Source organism: Lathamus discolor, chromosome 3 (genome assembly GCF_037157495.1).
Source record: "Lathamus discolor isolate bLatDis1 chromosome 3, bLatDis1.hap1, whole genome shotgun sequence".
NCBI classification, from domain to species: Eukaryota; Metazoa; Chordata; class Aves; order Psittaciformes; family Psittacidae; genus Lathamus; species Lathamus discolor.
The window spans coordinates 118190935-118210034 of NC_088886.1; the positions used below are offsets into that span (position 1 = coordinate 118190935).

At 38.6% G+C, this 19100-nt stretch overlaps 1 protein-coding gene across 8 annotated transcripts in view; it reads right to left on the reverse strand.

Moving 5' to 3' along the window:
• R3HDM1 (R3H domain containing 1) overlaps window positions 1-17989 on the reverse strand; it is a 54111-nt gene extending 36122 nt beyond the window's left edge. For 5 of the 8 annotated variants that reach the window (XM_065671304.1, XM_065671306.1, XM_065671307.1 and 2 more), the window contains exons 1-4: window positions 17901-17989; window positions 16850-17059; window positions 6374-6463; window positions 892-1006 (exon numbers count right to left, since the gene is read on the reverse strand). In XM_065671304.1, coding sequence (XP_065527376.1) covers window positions 892-1006; window positions 6374-6463; window positions 16850-17020 — 376 coding nt within the window. In that variant the 5' untranslated portion in view covers window positions 17021-17059; window positions 17901-17989. The remainder of the gene's footprint in view (window positions 1-891; window positions 1007-6373; window positions 6464-16849; window positions 17060-17900) is intronic. The other 3 variants (XM_065671308.1, XM_065671305.1, XM_065671303.1) reach the window with 2 other exon arrangements.
• Window positions 17990-19100: the final 1111 nt, after the last annotated feature.

Genomic DNA, 19100 nt, shown 5'->3' on the forward strand with positions numbered 1-19100 from the left:
CTATTAACAAATTGCTATATTTTGAAGCAGTATATCACTTTGAGTCACCTGATGTCCATCAACCTTACAAGTTTTCTCAAAATCCTACATTGCACTGCTGTATACACTTCTGCAGACCAGCAGCTGATCTACTGGACTGCTGGATGTTGCCCAAAGAAATACTGTAATTCAGAATGTAACAATTTAACTTTCAAAATGGTACTTTGTATTACTAAAAATCCTTTTCTGTTGGGCACTGCTTTCACAACATAATGTGTAGAGGTTTCCAGAAAGAAGTCTCACAACCTTCTGCTTCCTTTCTGGTTTCAGTGAAACAAAGTATTCAAAGTTACATTCAGTTCTTTGAAATCTGTCACTGAAAGAAATGATTTAACACCAAATCCTTCCTTACATAACATTTGTCATTTCTACTTAATGTTGTTCACCGTTGCTCCAAAATTTTATATAAAAACAATAATAAAAAATAATTCTAGATACTATCCAAAGAAAAACAAACAAAAAGTGCAAAGACAGTTGCCATTCTCAAGTCTCACAATCTTGTAACAAAGTCTAAGAATAAGATCTTAACTTCTACTGACTAGTAAAGTCAGTTTTCCAAAGAACACTTGGACCCAGCTGGGGCAACACAATAGTTTTTATGATGCTCACCATAGCTAAACAGGTGAGAAAGCAAAAATATTTGCTAGGGTACATATGTTTGATGAAGCCCTGAAAACACTGTATTCTCTGGGACCAATTCCTTCTCCAGCTCAAAACTCTCTGATCTATTTGCTGCATTTGCTAAAAGAAAACGCAGCGTTTATGCAATGATGACCTGGAAGCAAATTGTATTTTCTTTAAATATTCTTTACCTACATGATACATGTAAAAGCACAATGACAGATAGCAAACCTCTTGATAACATTTTTCTGGACAGTTTATCACTGGATTTTTCCTTTTCTGTTTCATCTTTTGCAGGTTTTTCTTCTTTTTCAAAAGACTGTGACAACTGGATCTGAATTTTCTCCTGTCAAAAGTAAAAATCAGTCATCCTGGGAATTATTTCAAGCAATACCTGCAGGGGAACTGTTTTCTACTTTACTACCTGAAAAATAAAGTAACATGGAAAATAACTACCTTTATATTCTTTCTGATCCCACATGTACTTTATGTGACCACAAAATTTAATTAACCAGTAAATCAAAAACTACAGAGAACGCACAGAAAGTACAATACACATTTCACACTTTACACACATTTCTAGGCCCTGAATGCTAGTTAAAAATTAATCCAAAGCATCTTATTTGACACAGATGAAAATATTCCAGGTTTTCAGATGTATAAATTTTATACAGCTTCTAAATTTTTAAGTATTTTATCATCCATGATGCTTCCCCCCCGCCATTCTTCATAGTTCTTGACTCTGAAAGTATTTTTCAAGTTTCAACTTGGTTTATACCAAGAAAAAAATAAAGCTTCAATCTAAGACAAACCAGCATTCCCAGATCCACAAAACAGGGAAATATTTGCAGTACAATATATCAAAGCAGAATTTGCAAACCTTGCTGTCATCAAGGCTTAGATTCCTAACTTTCTGTGTATTTGGATAGAGTAGCTTTATGTGTAATCATCTCAAAATCTATGTTTTCATACAAGTAAGTAAACTATGATAAAACCTCTTTCCCAAACAAAGCAAAAAGAGCTTCCCTTTGAAATTATAGCAATATAGTAGTCCCTTAAAGAACAGAAAACTGTAATTTGTCTTTCATGCCTCTACTCCAACAAAATTGTCAGTGAAGGGTCTAATATATTTCCAACAGCAAAACCAGAGAAGAATGGGGGCTGAAAATGGAGACACCATGTGACTGAAGGACTCCAAGCAGGGGAGTGGCGAAGTCCTGTAAAAGCTAGACTCCCCCATTACTTTTACCTTTAGCTCCCTCAAATATCAGCTTTGCTCCCCCAGATGCCAACTGACTTGATGCTGTAACCCTCCTACCTTCAGAACATCTGATCCTTCCCAGCCCCTAAAAGCTGCTCCTCATCCATTCCTGCCTTTTCTGTCCTGCACCTAATCCTTTCCCATGCAAGTCCTCACTCTTTGTTCAAACCCATTCTTACCTGTACCCAGGCACCTCATGTGTCATTCCACAGACTTGATCTCACTTGTGTAAGCTGGCCAGAGTTAAATATAGTCAGGATTCTCCAAGGCTAAAGACAGTTTCATATGCAAAAATCCTTGCACATCCTGCAGTAATGCTCCTCCCTGCCCTAACACACCAAAATGCTACCTTGGTCCTTTCACAGCTGGGCAGTGGGAACTCTATACCAATGAAGTTGTTAAAAACCACTTTTAATATGTGATTTTTGAATAATAACTCTCGCTTTCATTGTGATTTTCCCCTACATTAAATGTTCTAATTAAACTTAGCAAATTCATGAACACCCTCCAAAACAGCAGACCAAAAAAACCACACCTCCAAAAAAATCACACCTCAAAAACAGTGTGAAGACTTCTCAGCTCTTATGAGATGATCTATAACCAAGTCTGATAAAAACCATTACCAATCATTAATAATGAACTCCTCTGTATAATTCTTTCCTAGTCTTAAGAATTCTCTTGAATATAAACCTTAGAGTCCAAACCAAATCTTTGCATCCCTCAGATCATGAACCTGAATATAATTCAAATGAGCAATTTGTCACTGCAAACTGCATTGCACCTACTGTTCACCAAGTAGATGCACAACAGTTATTTGAAAAAGAAATATGTCTTTACGTCTTTAAGAATATTTTTCTGACTTTCATTCACCAATATGCTATTTTCCATTTTACAGTACTCAACAAAACTATCAGTAAGTTTAGGAAATTTTTATAGTCCAATTTTCCTTAATGAGAAAAATGACTGACTACATATCCTAAACTCATCCGAGGTAAATGCATACAGCAATAGTTTCGTCAAAGGATTTCAGCAAGTAATCATTTTCCTACTTCTTTTCTCAACAAGAGCTAAAAAAGGAATAGCCATCTGAACAGCCAGTTTTTCTACTACCACCAATTCTGCTTCAAAGTGTGATACAACAGAACTGTACACCAAAGGGCATTTTTTTGTGATTTCATGCTATAAAAACTGTAGCATCTAATTAAATATGACCTACTTGACTGGAAAGCTGCTGAAAAATCTTTTAACTTTATTCCCTTAAAATTCTTTTAATACCACTCTGTTTGTTGTGGTTCTCTGCTGACATAATGATTTAATCACCTCTCTGAAGCCCTCACTGTCGCAGAAGAAATTGTCACCATATCCTTATTAAACAAGAAAAAGCCAAACAAAAAGCAAAACTGCCCCCAAACTACCAAAATCCGGCAAATTCCTCCAGCTTAAAACACTTGAGAAAAAGGTAAGAATTAGGAAACATTAAAGAGTATTACTCAAAGGCCCTATGTCCTGGGGCCTTGGCTTTTTACCAGTAATCTCTAAAATTAACAACTTGAATTTACGCAAGTCAGTATAACCTAACCCTGGTCTACAGACCCTGGTCTTTTCCCGCACTCACCCTCCTTTGGGTTTATTTTGTGAAAGAAGTAGTTAAACCTTTTGAAGATTTATTTACTTGTTACCCATAATAACAACTGTCATTCACATAAACACAGCCCTTCCTTAAAAACCGATGAAATGGACCATCTTTTGTTAATGTTCATACTTCGCATCAAGAGTATATGGAATCAGAACAACCCCAGCAGCTAATATTTAGACAAAAGACAGCAAAAGAATAAAGAGTTAGTGTAGTTACAAAGATAAAAGATCATATAAATCAGCTAGCTCTTCCTCCTGCAATAAACCAACTAGCTTGTAACTTTCACAGCATCTTTCAGGAAAGGGCTGCCAGTGCTTTTTAACAATTAAGGGTGAAAAATTTGTGAGCTTTTATCTAGGTTTCTCAGTAAGAAACTGTATCTTTCTGCATACTGCAATTGCTCAAGAAAATATAAACAAGTATATCAGAAAATAAATTATTCTGCTTGAGACAATTCCTCTGGTCTGTCAACCTCTTCCATTATAGCCGATATAGAGAAGCAGCCAGCAGTGCTTGCTAAGTGACTTCTACACCTGCATGTGCCTAGGAGTTTTACCTTGCTAAGAGCTGCTGCAGACACTCATGTGGGAGGGGTGACTGATAAACTGTCACATGCAAGACTATAGAGTTACCCCCAAATTTACACTACTATCTAGTTTAGTAAGTGTATTTTTCTAGGGAACACTTACTAATCACTAAAAATTGGGATTCTTCAAGTATTATCATCAGCCATTATCCTGAACTTTATTTTTTCTACCTCTTAAAATCCACTTTGAGTATTAACACAAAACTGGAAGCCATTTTTCACTTGCAGTCACTGATACAACAGAGCAGTGACTTTTCCAGCAAGGGGAAGCAATCACAGAGGTTATTTTCATGCTGCCAGTGAGGGCTGTGCAAGACAACCTCTCACTTCACCTGCCCACTGGACCTTCCACATGTCCCAAGCACAATTAATGCACACACATCATGCTTCTCAGTGTGGGGCTCAAAGCAGCCAGCAGTCAATGCATGTTTACAGAAGAAATCTTCCACACCATTCCCATGGATTTGCTGGTAGAGAAAGCAAAACAGGTGAAGAAATTGCCTGTAGAAGTTGTTAGAGAGGGTCATGTAAGACCTGTGCCCCACAGGATGCACACTACAGCATCAGGACTTGTAAGAAATTCCAACTTCTAACTCTCCTCTTCACCAATGCATTTCTCCATCCTACAAGGAAGAATTAAATCTGTTCTCTCAAACATTTGCACAGTTATTGGGATTTGTAAGCCTTCTTTTTTCTAGATTAGTATTTTTGAAGGAAAAAAAAAATCACACCTAGATCTAATTTTGTTTCTTAATATACAGTCTGGTTTATGGTATTGATTTTGTGCAAACTTAGATTATCACATAAGTCATTTCATTCTGTAGAACTAGCCTTTACATCTCTTTTACAACTGCAATAATTCCTTCCAACAAGGACCTTGCAGTACGCAGCTAAGGATAGATTCTCAGAGGACACGGTAACGAATGCCACCTGCAGAGAATGAGTATTACTAATGTCTGATCTTAAACCATTAAATACATGGTGTTGTATAGTGCTGGAGATTTTTAAAATCCTAACATTTCTTATGTTTGAAATACACAGTAGATGAACTGCCTGAACAAAACAGGATTCTCTTCCTGCAGTTACAGTGTCTGAAAAAGTTAAACCCTACTGCTTCAGACTAAACAACTAAGCCTGAACTAGATCTCTGTCAGTTTTGTTAATCTTATGCGAAACATTACAATAGGGTTGTAAGCAATTTTAAATAACATTAGCTTTTCTGTTGTCCTTTAATCTCTTACTCTGTAGCCTCTAACATAAAACTTAGATTTTCAGTAAATTAGCAGGCCCAATTTCAGAATTTTTCTACTCAACTCTTCAAATACTGGTATATTAGTAAGGAACTACAAAAAATGTTATTTTATCAGTTTTCCCCAAATAAAATGTGTTTTTTTTTAGCAAGATTTTAATTACGTTGACCAGAACCAACATGCATTCTCATCCTCCCTCCCTTCCCAACACTGAACTACCAGTCCCACAGCAAATGCCCCTCACATCCTGATATTCTACTGGTTCTTTCTGCTTGTTAACAATAGTGAGGCTTTGCACAGAAAGACATTTTAGAAGCTCTTCAGATATTAGCTGAATAAGTCAACATCGTTTATGAGTAAGCCACTAAGAACCATTTCAGTTTTGTTAGGAGTGAAAAATAGAACAGAATTTTGATGCCTCTCATTCATACATAGAACTAAACCCAGTAATAGTATTTTGCTCTAAAATGCAGACTGGTATGAAGGTTTTGTTTTAAATTCTCCAAATATTTTTACATACTTTGTCCAGCATCTAGGAACTTCAAGTGTGCTGTATCAGCTTAACAGATTAGTCTTCAGCCATACTTCAGGCATGTGTTAACAGAACTACTAGCAAGTATGGCTAATATGCAGGAATTCAGTTAAAACACCAGAACTTATAATTATTTAAATTTTCTAAATACCAAAAGCTGATAAATTATGCTGAATATTAGTAACTTTTTGTCTGATGACACACTGCAGTTTAAGACTGCCTCAAGTGCACTGTAACACTATAAAGTTAAAATAACAAACCCCTCTTCCTATTCCCCGAAAAACAAAGCAGCAAATTCTTCATCTGGCATTATCATCTCTACTAAAGCTGTATTAAAAAAAAAGTTAAACTCATATGGTGTATGAATATTTAAAGAGTACCCAAAAGGTTTTCTTTTGAACAATGTTACTTCAAATTGTTTCAGAAACTTCAGTAGCGCGATTTTTACCTGGAGGTCCTGTGATATTTCAGCTGTAGGAGGTGGTGGATATTCTTCACATACAGCAAGGCTCCGAACTAACTTTAACTTTGTGTTTGACTAAAGGAAAGTATGCAAAATTAAAACCTATGGCTTATAAAAAACTATATAAATATACCATAAGCCATTATTTTTCCATTCACCTTACGTAAAACAAAATGGCTGAAAACAGCATTTTTAATATTTTCAAAAGAATAAGTAATTTCCTCTAGGACAAAACTACCCAAGCAACTGAAGCTTTTGACAGCAATGTCAGCACAATAGAGCACATCTAATGAAAAGTAAATAAAATCTTTGGGAAACTGTTTCTCTCCATAACAATAAAAGCCACCAAAAATATAAAGGCAAACCACAAAAGCAGACAACTAGGCAAGACAAAATTCCAACAGAATAAAACAAAGCTTTGATGCCAAAAAATAAAACTAAAGGCACTTTTCACAAAGTAACAAAGCTTCATCAAGCATGAAGGGCTTCCTCACAGCATGCCAGCACACAAGTCTACTGTACCTTCGACCTTTTTGCTGTCTGTCCAAAAGACTGCATTGGCCGCTGAATGACAGGCACAACAGAAAAGGTTTATATTAAACTTAATAGTATAGTTTCATTAATGCAAAAGTCTGTATAAGAGAAAACTTTAACAGTTACTACTAACATGATGGTCAAATCTGTTAGGAATCTGAAGGCAACAGCAGGTGCTTTTGGCTGACAGATTATACTGTCTTTCAATTTCATCGTGCTCATCCTCAATTTCTCTTCTTCATTTATCAACAATAAATATTACAGGAATTTAACAAGAAACAAGCATTATTCTTGTTCAGCAAGACCCAAGCAGTTTACTCTTTCTGCCAGCTCCTACATTTTAAATTCCCATGTCCTAATTTCCTAATGACATGACTTTTTATTTACTATCCCTGAAACCTACCTGGAAAAATAACAGGCAGGGAGGTGAAAGAAGGCAAAAAGAAAAAGGCATTGCCTTTACCAGGGAGCAGATGATGACCTATCTTAAGAAGGTTAAAACATATAGATAAAATTTACTAAATCCTCTGTGACAGTTACACAGGAGCAGAAACATAGTGGCATAACACAGTTTAAGCACTGTTTTCACTGTGGAACTGGTGGATAGAAAAGCCTTTAACAGAGCTGTTTTACTGAGCACAGGCCTAATGTTTGTGAAGAAAAAGTAGCATTGGTAAAACACTTTCAAATCTTCTTTAATGGACAGTATTTCCTCCTTTCTGAAAGGGGTATCCTTTCAGAAAGAAACTAACAAAAACTCCATTTGAAAACTCCATGATGAGTCCTCCATGCCCTAGGCTCAAAGGAGCAGATGTCTATCTAGTACCTTAATTTCTTAGCAGGATGCACATATTGCTGAACAGAACTAACCTACAGCACAGGGTTCTAACCATGTAAAGGCAGAAGTGTTATTTCTCTGATTTTCCTCAAGTGCCAAATGTCTTTCTGGGGATGTTGCACCAGCTTAGGTGAAGAGCAGAAGAAGGGGAGCGCATTTAAGTACGTAACAGGATTTTAAATAGCAGCACTAAAAGCTAACAAAACTCATCATTAGTTTTTAAAGGAAGCTTGCTGAGATTCTGAGCAGCAAAGACAGTTCAAATGTTTTCACACCTGGAACTCTGAGACTTTGAGTTTTGCTGTTAACCTGCAAAATAAAATACTTTTTCCTTTCCATTAGCTATACCGAAAGCGTATACTGCATGTTGAAAGCTGGCACTCTGCATATCCCTGGCAAAGTTTCTGTTATACCAAGCTACTAAATTTTCAAGAACTGGATGATTTCCCAGCCCTGTATCAATTACTCCAGCATCAATTACCTTAGGTGGATTCAAATCAAGTAGTGTAAACATAAAATCAAATTAGCACTGCCACTGGAGTCCTCAGTTCACTGTCAGAACAACGTGAAAAATAATCTACATTTGGCAAAAAACTAGCCAAACAGACTTTCTACTACATTAACCAGAAGTTTACACGTAAGCTACTGCTAATTAACTGGATAAGACATATATTTCATTTTTTTAAGAGTGATTAAAAGAAAACAACACCCACAACAGAGAAGAGATTGCTGCTGGGAAGAGGAACCATGTCATAACTAAATTTAATTAAGATCTGTAAGAAACACATACCTCCCTCTCAGCTTACTGAATTAAAAGTCTCAAGAATTCACTAAAGCCAAAACTTAAGTATGCTTGCTCATGCCAGATAAAGTGAAGCAAATGCCTCAAAATTTGAGCTATTGAAACTGAAATTATCTAGTATCACACCTGAATTCTTTATAAAAATATTTAATGTGGTTTTCAGATTTCAATCACAATAAGACAAGTTTCATGGTATGGTCCTTTAAGTGTTTTGTGTGTTGTATCTCATCTTCCATTTTGCTTGCAGAATTACAGTTGTGTTTTATCCTGTGTTCAGCAGTAGCAGTCATTTTTCTCCTTCTTAGTAGCTGGTGCAGTGCTGTGTGTTAGACTTTCAGCCTGCAAACAGCACTGATAACACCGATGTTTTTAGCTGCAGCTTAGTAATGTTTACTCTGATCAAGGACTTTCTGAGTCTCATGCTCTGCCAGGAAGGAGGGGAAGCCGGGAGGAAGCAGAGACAGGACACGTGATCCAAACTAACCAAAGAGGTTTCCATACCACAGCACGTCATGCCCACTATATAAACTGGGGAAGTTACCCAGAAGGCCAGACTGCCGCTCCGGTTGGGCTGGGTATCGGTCGGTGAGTGATGAGTGGTTGTATTCTCTTCCCTTGTTATTTCCCTTATAATTATTATTATTGGTGGTAGCAGCAGTGGTTTGTGTTATACCGTAGTTACTGGACTGTTCTTATCTCAACCCTTAGGAGTTACAGTCTTTCAATTCTCCTCCCCATCCCTCCAGGAGTAGGGGAACAAGGATGGGCAGGGGGAGTAAGTGAGCGGCCGTCTGCTTCTGAGTTACCGGCTGGGCTTAAACCATGACAGCTCTTTTTGGCACCCAATGTGGGGCACAAAGGGTTGAGATAACAACAGATTTGACCAGAGTGTGTCTAACTGTATTTGTGATAAGCATTCATTGGTTTGGATTAACACTCACTGGTCACAATGTTGATTTATTGTCTCTCAAAGTTGTTGCTCTTGATCTTGGAGTTTCAGTATGTTGTACCTTACTTACAGCTGGTATTTGCTGTTTTAGTGTTTATCAGCTGGGAGTCCTGGGCTAATATTCTTGTTTTGCTGCATTTTATGGCAATGACTTGTATTACAATAGGCTCATTGATAATGAAACTGGTCTGGCTTGTGTTCCCAGTGTGGTCATCAACTCTATACTTTGGGAGGTATATAATGGAAGTATTTAGAAATTGTGCATCTTTCTTTTTCCTTTCCTCGAGGGGTTAACCTATGGAGAAGATATTCCCTCACACCTTCTGCTCCCACACCAGACTATATACAGTGGGAGTAGATTCTGGAGGAGTTAAAGATCCTGAATATCCTTTCAATGCCCTTGAAAGCATCCTGCTCCTCTTGCTGGGAACCAGCTAGTTGCTGCGTATGCTCTCTATGTTTTGCCATAGATTTTTTTTTGTTTAGTCACGAGTGGCAGGGTTTGTGGGATAGCATGGGCAAGTATCTACGTCAGTGGGCCCCTCCAGTGCTTTGGAAGCATCACTGATGGAAGGCAGCTGTATGGAGTCCCCTGTAACAAGTTGGAAACTGCTGAAGGAGAGGGTGAATCAAGTCAGTTTGCCCAGGTGAAAGCCATCCAGCTGGCCTTGGACATTGCTGAATGAGAAAAGTGGCCAGTACTTTATCTCTACACTGACTCATGGATGGTGGCAAATGCCCTGTGGGAGTGGCTGCAGCAACAGAAGCAAAGCAACTGGCAACGCAGAGGTAAATCCATCTGGGCTGCTGCACTGTGGCAAGATATCACTGCCAGGGTGCAGAATCTGGTGGTGAAGGTACGCCATGTAGCTGCCCATGTACCCAAGAGTCGGGCCACTGAGGAACACCAGAACAACCAACAAGTGGATAAAGCTGCTAAGACTGAAGTGGCTTAGACAGACTTAGATTGGCAACATAAGGGTAATTTTTTTTAGCCTAGTGGGCCCAATGACACCTCAGGCCATCAAGGCAGAGATGTAACATACAGATGGGTTCATGATGGAGGGGTGGACTTAACAATTGACACTATTGTCCAGGTTATTCATGACTGTGAAACATGTGCTGCAGTTAAGCAAGCCAAGCGGTTAAAGCCTCTCTGGTATGGAGGACGATGGCTGAAGTACACATATGAGGTGGCCGGGCAGATTGGTTATATCACACTCCCACCAACCCGCCAAGGCAAGTGCCATGTGCTTACCATGGTGGAAGCAACCACCAGACGGCTGGAAACACACGCTGTGCCCCACGCTACTGCCCGGAACACTATCCTGGGCCTTGAGAAACAGATTTTGTGGTGACAAGGCACCCCAGGGAGAATTGAGTCAGACAATAGTGCTCATTTCCAGAACAACCTTATAGACTCTTGGGCCAAAGAGCATGGCACTGAGCGGGTATATCACATCCCCTACCATGCACCAGCCTCTGGGAAAATCGAACGGTACAATGGGCTGTTAAAAACTACACTGAGAGCAATGGGTGGTGGGACTTTCAAACACTGGGATACACACGAAAAGCCACTGGCTTGGTCAACACCAGAGGATCTGCCAACAGGGCTGGCCCAGCCCAGTCGGAACTTTTACATACTGTAGAAGGGGACAAAGTTCCTGTGGTGCACATAAAGAACTTGCTGGGGAAGACAGTCTGGGTTATTCCTGCTTCAGGTAAAGGCAAACCCACTCATGGGATTGCTTTTGATCAGGGACCCAGATATACTTGGTAGGTAATGCGGGAGGATGGGAAAGTCCAATGTATACCTCAAGGGGATTTGATTTTAGGGCAAAACAGCCAATGAACTCGATTGTATGCTGTTGCCTGCTATGTAGCACTTTTATAGCCCACCAACTAGATGCCTTCAGGTCACCAGCGACTGGCACGGACTTCCCTCTAACCATCATCCCAACAAAGAATGAACTTTAACAAAACAAGACAAGCTCAGCAGTGACCAGACAAGTTCTGCAGTGTCATCAGCAGGCAACAATCCAAAACTGCACACAGTCTCTCCTGCTCTGAAAGACTGTTACAAGAGATGGAGCCTGACATCATGGACTGTATGAATTGAGCAGCTGTATAGGGACTGGTAGATGGACTAAGGAAGAGACAGGACACCTGACCCAAACTAGCCAAAGAGGTATTCCATACCACAACATGTCATACCCAGTATATAAACTGGGGGAGTTACCCAGAAGGCCAGATCACCGCTCGGGTTGGGCTGGGTATCAGTTGGCAGGTGGTGAGTGGTCGTATTCTCTTCCCTTATTATTTCCCTTACCATTATTACCATTCAGTGTGAGGTGTCCCTGCCCATGGCAGGGGGGTTGGAACTAGATGATCTTGAGGTCCTTTCCGACCCTAACTATTCCATGATTCTATGATTATTATTGATGGTAGCAGCAGTGGTTTGTGTTATACCTTAGCTACTGCACTGTTCTTATCTCAACCCGCGGTCTCTCGATTCTCCTCCCTATCCCTCTGGGAGTGGGGGGAGGAAGAAGGGCGAGGGGAGTGAGCGAGCAGCTGCCTGGTTCAGAGTTACTGGCTGGGCTTAAACCATGCCATGTTTCCAAGTTAGAGAACTAACCCAACACAAATATCATCCCACCCATCATAATCAGAGTAGTTATCTAAAAACAACTGCCTTGTAAAGCAATACTTCGATAGATGTGGATTCCTTGCTTTCCTGCATAATTTTAAGGATGTTAAAACCTGAAATACAAGCCCCACCCCTCCACCCCCCCATCCAGGTGTAACTGTGAGGAATAAGCACCACACACTTGACAGGTAAGCAGCACTGGAATAAATCTGGTGTGGCTGGCTTGGAGGGACAGCTAATATGAAAAAATGTATACAATCGAAGGCCTGTGCCAGGAAATACAAAACAGGAAGACCTGTACTATCTACAATAAGCACTCCCAAAAAGCTTGAAGATGAGTGGGCACATTTCCGTTCTCAGGCAAAACCATTCTTACTGAAGATAACTACATTTCTACTGGAATTCCAGGACAACAGGTAGTCAATCCATGTTGTAGATGTTAATGCACATTCTCCCTTCTTTTCAGGTCCGTGAATTTAAGTTCTGTCCTAATTTCTCTGTATTTAGTATGTTTTGCTCCTACAGAGTTCATGTTCCCAATTTGTGAAAAATAACTTATAGCAATTTTAGAATATGTAATCCTCTGTAAATGAAAATCAACCAATTTCTTCACACTTGCAGGTCTTAGACTTCTACTGACTTGAGAAAACTGTGTGTTAATGGAAGCAAGATTAAAAATGAATTTACACCCCATTTAAAGTCATTATGGGTGTGATTTCAAGACAGTGTTCTAACGCAACAATTTTTATGAGGAAAATTAACAGGATTTTTATTAATAAAACCCAACAACAAAACCCCAAAGCCAAACCCACAACAAAATACACCCCCTCCCCCCCCAAAAACACAATCCCAAAACCACACAACTTTTAAGACCAACTAGCATGCTTCATCTCTAATTAAATAAAAAAAAGGGAATTAAGAGTCTAACAAATACATATAATCGCATATATCCAGGCTTACAGTAGGGGTATCAGTCTATTTGTTCCTAATTACCTCCACAGATCACAAATTAAATACAAAGTAAAGGTCTGGTGCTGTTGCATGCCCTCCTCTGTCATCACTATGCTGTCTAAACAATTTGGATAAAAACAGGTCGGGCACAGGATGGCAAACTTAGAAGTGTGAAAGGTTCTTTGAGAAGGTACTATATAAATTTCTGAAGTACTGTTTGGACATTTCAGAGGACAGGCAAGACATAACAGTCTCATATTTTTGAGACAAAGACCAGTAAATCCTGACAAGACCAAAACAGCTGGGGAAAGGCTTCAGAGAACTCAAGCTGTGGAAGACAGAGAGAAAACAAAGGTTTGTGCTAGTATGGTGGGAATAAAGTTGTAGAAAGAGAAGTGTCTAGCTGCCATGTAAAAAACTTAATTCACCCAAAGGACAGGGATATCTGCTTTATTAGCATAAATCCAAGACAGAATTCTACTCGCTTCATAAAACATTTACCCTACCCATATCATAGAGTGCATGAATACAACTCCATGTACCAGCCTCCACCCTTCCATTAGGCCTTTTTTGCTGCTGGTATTTTGGTTTTGCTCTTCACAGCTAGCAAACTCTTTTCCTGATATGTAATAATATACAGCTGTCTTTCTCTCAGTCTTTTACTGCCTTGGCAATCGTTATCCCAAAGACCTTGTACCTGCTCACTAACAGTTATTTTTCAGTGCAGAGATGACAGTATTTAAGACTAATAGTCTTTCCCTCAACCCCATGCATGAACTGTAGAATAAGAACAAACCTCCTTTTCTGGATTACACATAAGCCAATGTGCGTTGTTATGGAGATTTTAAATATTTTTTTAGTTAAAAAACAAAACCAAAAACCCACAAACAAAAACATACAAAAAAACCACCCACAGACCAAAACCTTTCTAATAATGAGTAAAAGGCACTATCCAGTAAGATAAATCTGTGCTCTTTTTTTTTTTTTCCCCAGTATTTCCTGACACCATGCCAAGTGCAAGGTCCTACACCTGGCTCAGAGCAATCCCAGGCACAGCTACAGGTTGGGCAAAGAAGAGATTCAGAGCAGCCCTGCAGAGAAGGACTTGGGGGTGTTGGTCAATGAGAAACAAAAGAATAAAACTCCAATAAGCTTCTTATAATCTCCTCTAACATTTCTCTGCAAATTCTTTGCTCTTTGTCCTCACCTCTACAGTAACATTTAACCTGCACGTAATGAATAGTAGTACACCCAGTGAAATTTCACTAGCCAAACTATGTAATCGTCAGTTAGTTAAAATGCTTGCTGACTACTCTATTCTCAGACACTTTTTTTCTACTATGGATAGGCCAAAATTTGTTTCATATTTCAGCATAAAACATGTTTTTCAATGAAAAAACCTTGAATATGACATACTTATTTGCACTAACAGCTACCACAGCACAAGTGACTGACTTCGGTTGTTGCAGAGGGCGTAGCAAAGTTCCACCTTGTAACTGTCATCCCAGTACTCTGGAAATCAGCATCTTCAGCCTACAAATTTTGGTTTTAATTACACTACTTGTGTAAAAGCAACGTTCTGATTCTGATGGAGAGTCCTGGAAGCAACACTAATGCAAACACTAAACGTAGAAGACAGTAAAGCTATCTCTACCAAACAGCCTTCATTACACAGGTGTTCAGTTCATCTTGCATATTGTAGGTAGTTATTCCAGCTATCAGCTGTTACTCCTGTACAAGAACAAAACCAAGCAACCAATCCTCTTCCCAAACCCCAGAGCCAGTGACATCATTTCATTTCTCTAAACTAGGTCTAACTATACAACAACATTTGTTTGCAAGAAGGCAGATTTGCCACTTGGGTCTCAACAGACATTTCCATGCTAAAATCCACTCAATGAGATTTCTTGAATGAGAAAGTGTGAATGAGATTTTTCCAAGTTACTGAACTATATGAAAATAAACAAACCTTAAATTAATTTTTAAGGCTCACTACTAGAATATTTCATTGATTAAAGAAAATACCAGTTCAGCTATAACATCTACCAGTATTTCTCGTATGTTACGGGAGAATTATTTCATTTTAAGGATTTATTTTTTTCATAAAATTATCTTTTTACACAGATGCCAGCCTTAATAAAGCCAGCAGATATTAAAGTGTAAAACTCTACTGTTATTACAGTGGTCTACAAGATTTATTTGGAAGCAATTTAACATAGCAGATACAGCTTACTTCACTCAATGGAATACTGAATTGTTACTCTTGAATAAAACTATTCCCAGAAGAAGCCTTTACACAGTTCTTAATAACAAGAATCTAATAAAGTACTGTCATGTTTTTGTAACCCAGAAGAGAATACTGCCATACCCCATATCCCAGTCGGGATTTTTATCAGAAAATTGTTTATTGCTAACCCACAGACACAAAATTCCTTTAGAAAACTACTTTTTGTCAAACACAAGCTTCTGTTTTCTCTTAGAAATATGACCCATTTTTGCAGTTGTGCCAGAAAGTTTCAGTTGTTTTCATTAACTCCTCATCTAAGACACCTGCAGTCTTCAATGATCAAGTGGGCAGTCTCTGACAAGGAGTTAGCTAGTTTGTCCTATGTGAAAGAGACCCATCTGTCAGGACTCTTGAGCATAAATGCTAAATGCGCAACTAAATCTTAGAGATATCAAATCTGCTGCCATAAATTCTTAACCCACCCTTATTGGTGTGTTCTCCTTTAACAAGGTCCTTTCCAAGCCAAACCATTCTATGATCCTATGAACAAAGACATTTCCATCCTCTGCACCCTGCCTCCTTCTCACTTGAGATTTCCACACCACAATTTCTTTATAGGTCCATCTACCACCTCACAAAGGTCATTTATTTATATGCATGAGCTCTTCAGTACATGCATAAAGACTGCCTAAACTTTCCTACTTAAATTGTCAAGCAGTGAAGAATGGAGGAAAACAATGTACAGGGAGTACTAGCTAGTAGCCAAGATGAGATGATACCTCACCAGCTCACTATGCCACTGATGTAGGTAGGAAGAGGCTGGACCCTCTACTGGTGGCCAGAGCAGGACCCAAACCTTCTGGCTCAGGAACTCCACTGACTTGATTCCTGACACCTGGGAATTTGGATTACCTACATCTGATTACTTTAACCTTATGCTGGATAGCTTTGCTGTAAAAGTTACACCTGAGCCACCTGTAAGATGCACATGGCTCAAGAGCCATAGACTGGTCACCCCTGCTCAGCATAGACATGATGAGCTGTGCTGTAGTGCTTTGTTCATACAAGCAGCACTCAGCATTTCAGTGTTTTGATCATACCACACTATTACTATATAGAGTATTATTAGTACAGTCCAGTCTCTTAAACTCAGTCAAGACACAGCAACAGCAGAAGGTGCTTGAATGCCAAATTTTTCCCTTGTTCTGCTGCAAAGACTCAACTTTACATGTGCACCCAGGAGAGCATCTATATGGACAGATTATCTGCTTTACATGAGAACTGCCCATCTACTTCAATCAAAAATTCCCAACTCTCATATCTACAGAGAAGTGGTGCAAAGGAGAAGAGAGGGAACAATAATCATTCAACTTGTTTCCCCAACACAAGTCAAGTATTCCTGACCTGTACCAAAGAAATACATAAGGAGAATCATGAAAACGGAGAAGAACAAAACACAGACTCATTTAACATGAATCACTAGTGAAAAATAAAGTGAAAAGCTTCTTACCGGCATATTATTTTTGCTATCAGGACAATTTTCATCCTTTTCTGCCTGAATCTGCTCCTGACTTCCTGATTTTATAAGGTCTTCAATTGGGTCTGTATCTTTAAATTCAGCTTCTGAACCCTTCATTGCATCAGTTTCATCTTTTACAGTAAGAGTATCAGACATCCTCATTAGAAAAGGTTATTTTAAAATCTACAAGAAACACGGAACCTTTAGGACAAAGAAAAAGAAGGATCACTGACTAATTCTGAATTAATTAAAACAAAGCATATCTGAACAGTACCCAGAATAAACACGATTTTGCTGCAAACAGGATTCCCCTCTCTGTTATGATATATTTTCCTGCCTTGTGATCATCTCTTATCAAGAGGCTTCTAACAACAGACATCTATGCAAAGGAGAACTAAATGCTACACTATAGGATAACACTCACAGATTCTCCCTTCCATATTTTAAAATAAACACCTGAACATTCCGGTACTCTAAATCAAACTAAGCTCCAACAGAAACAAGAGAAGCTTTTCTCATCTGAAAGGTAATTACATACAGATTTTTAAAGTAAACATATGAATCCTAATGCACCAAGTGTGCAAACATTCATAAATTTAATTAAAACTTTTAAGGTTCCTAGTTGCCAGGTAACCACAGGATAAGTTCCAAATGCAGGAACTATCCTACCTACTAGATGTAGCAGAACTAGTCATAATGAAATTAAGCACGCCCCCAAGAGCAACAAAGAAGAAAGAAAGAGACAGCTTTGGTAATTAGGATAATAACAACCATCTTCAGTAATTATAATTCAAAATAATAATTTTTAAAACTGTATAAAGATAACTAATGGTTAAAGTTACAACAGAACTACTCCAAATTTTCCCTAAAAAAAAAAAAAAAAAGAAATAAAACTTTTCATCATTATTCAGTGTAAAACCAAGAATTTTTCACTTCTTAAAATAAAAACAGTAAGATCTAAATCCTTAAAAGTCCTTCACAGAAAACAAGTAACAATCAAATAACATTATGGAAAAGTCTAAGTAAGTATCTGATGTAGTACCTGATATGTCCTACAATTTGGGGATTGTGGTCTCCCACAAAAATAAAATAAAATAATCCAAAGTTCCTTTTCACAGTTGTCAACCAAGATGTCAGTTGTAATGAACCATCTGGAATCTGGCAGGAGGAGTCCCATGTCCTTATCCCCAGTGTAGAGTCCTGGACAGAACTGTGTTGGCTTGAATCAGCAAGAGCATCCCTTTTGAATGCCTAAAAATCAACAAAGGAAAATACATGATATTTTCATTTGGGGTGAGATGGGAGAGGGAACATGATGACACCTAAACCCAGTCACTTCAAGAAAACAAAAGCATGGAAGAAATAAGCATTTTTCATATTTATTCATTCTACTTGCTCTCTCTAGCAGTAGTAGTATTTTTCATCAGACTTACAAGACACTTTGGTATTACAGAGCTAACAAGTAGTCAAAATAACCATTTTGTTGGCATTCCTAGTGAAACTGTTTCTATAAACAAGCGGGTATCTTCCAGCAGTCTGAAAAGACAGTTTGAAATATGCAGCCAAGCAGGTGTGTAGGAATAACAGGCCATGAAAGCTCACTGATTCCTGTTAACATAAAAGCTTTTTTGTCATGGTTCATAAGCTACAAGCACAATGCATAATCCATATTTTATGTAACTTGAATTACAGAAAACAATTTTGTTTTATTCAACAAAATAACCACCCTTGAATGAGGATTTTCAAATTTCTGCAAAACTGACAATGTTCCATCTTCCCTTCTCAGATTTGCCCTTCTGAGAAATAAGTAGTATCACCACCCAAAGAAAGCATGCATTTGAAGTGGTAGGCAACAACAGACATCTAATAGCAAACGATATGTAACTCTGAGGAGAGCACCTCATCATGCTGAACTACTCCCTCAGTACAACTGAGAAGACTGTGATGGCATGAAACAGCAGCAGAATGGCCCACAGACTTCCAGGTTTCCTGCAGGCAAGACTGAAGCCTGGCTACAATTAGTCTTCTACATTTGAAGAAACATACAGGTTGATAAGACATATAGACATTGTGACTTAATAAACCTTGCTGCAAAGGAGTACGAAAAAGAAAGATAAAAGATGCGCTGTGATTCAGGCCTGTAAAGACCCTAATCGCTGAAATGATTACACATAAAAAAACTAAACAGGAAACAAAAAGGTGCAGAAATGCAACAAAGGACACAGTATTGTTTCTTCCAGAT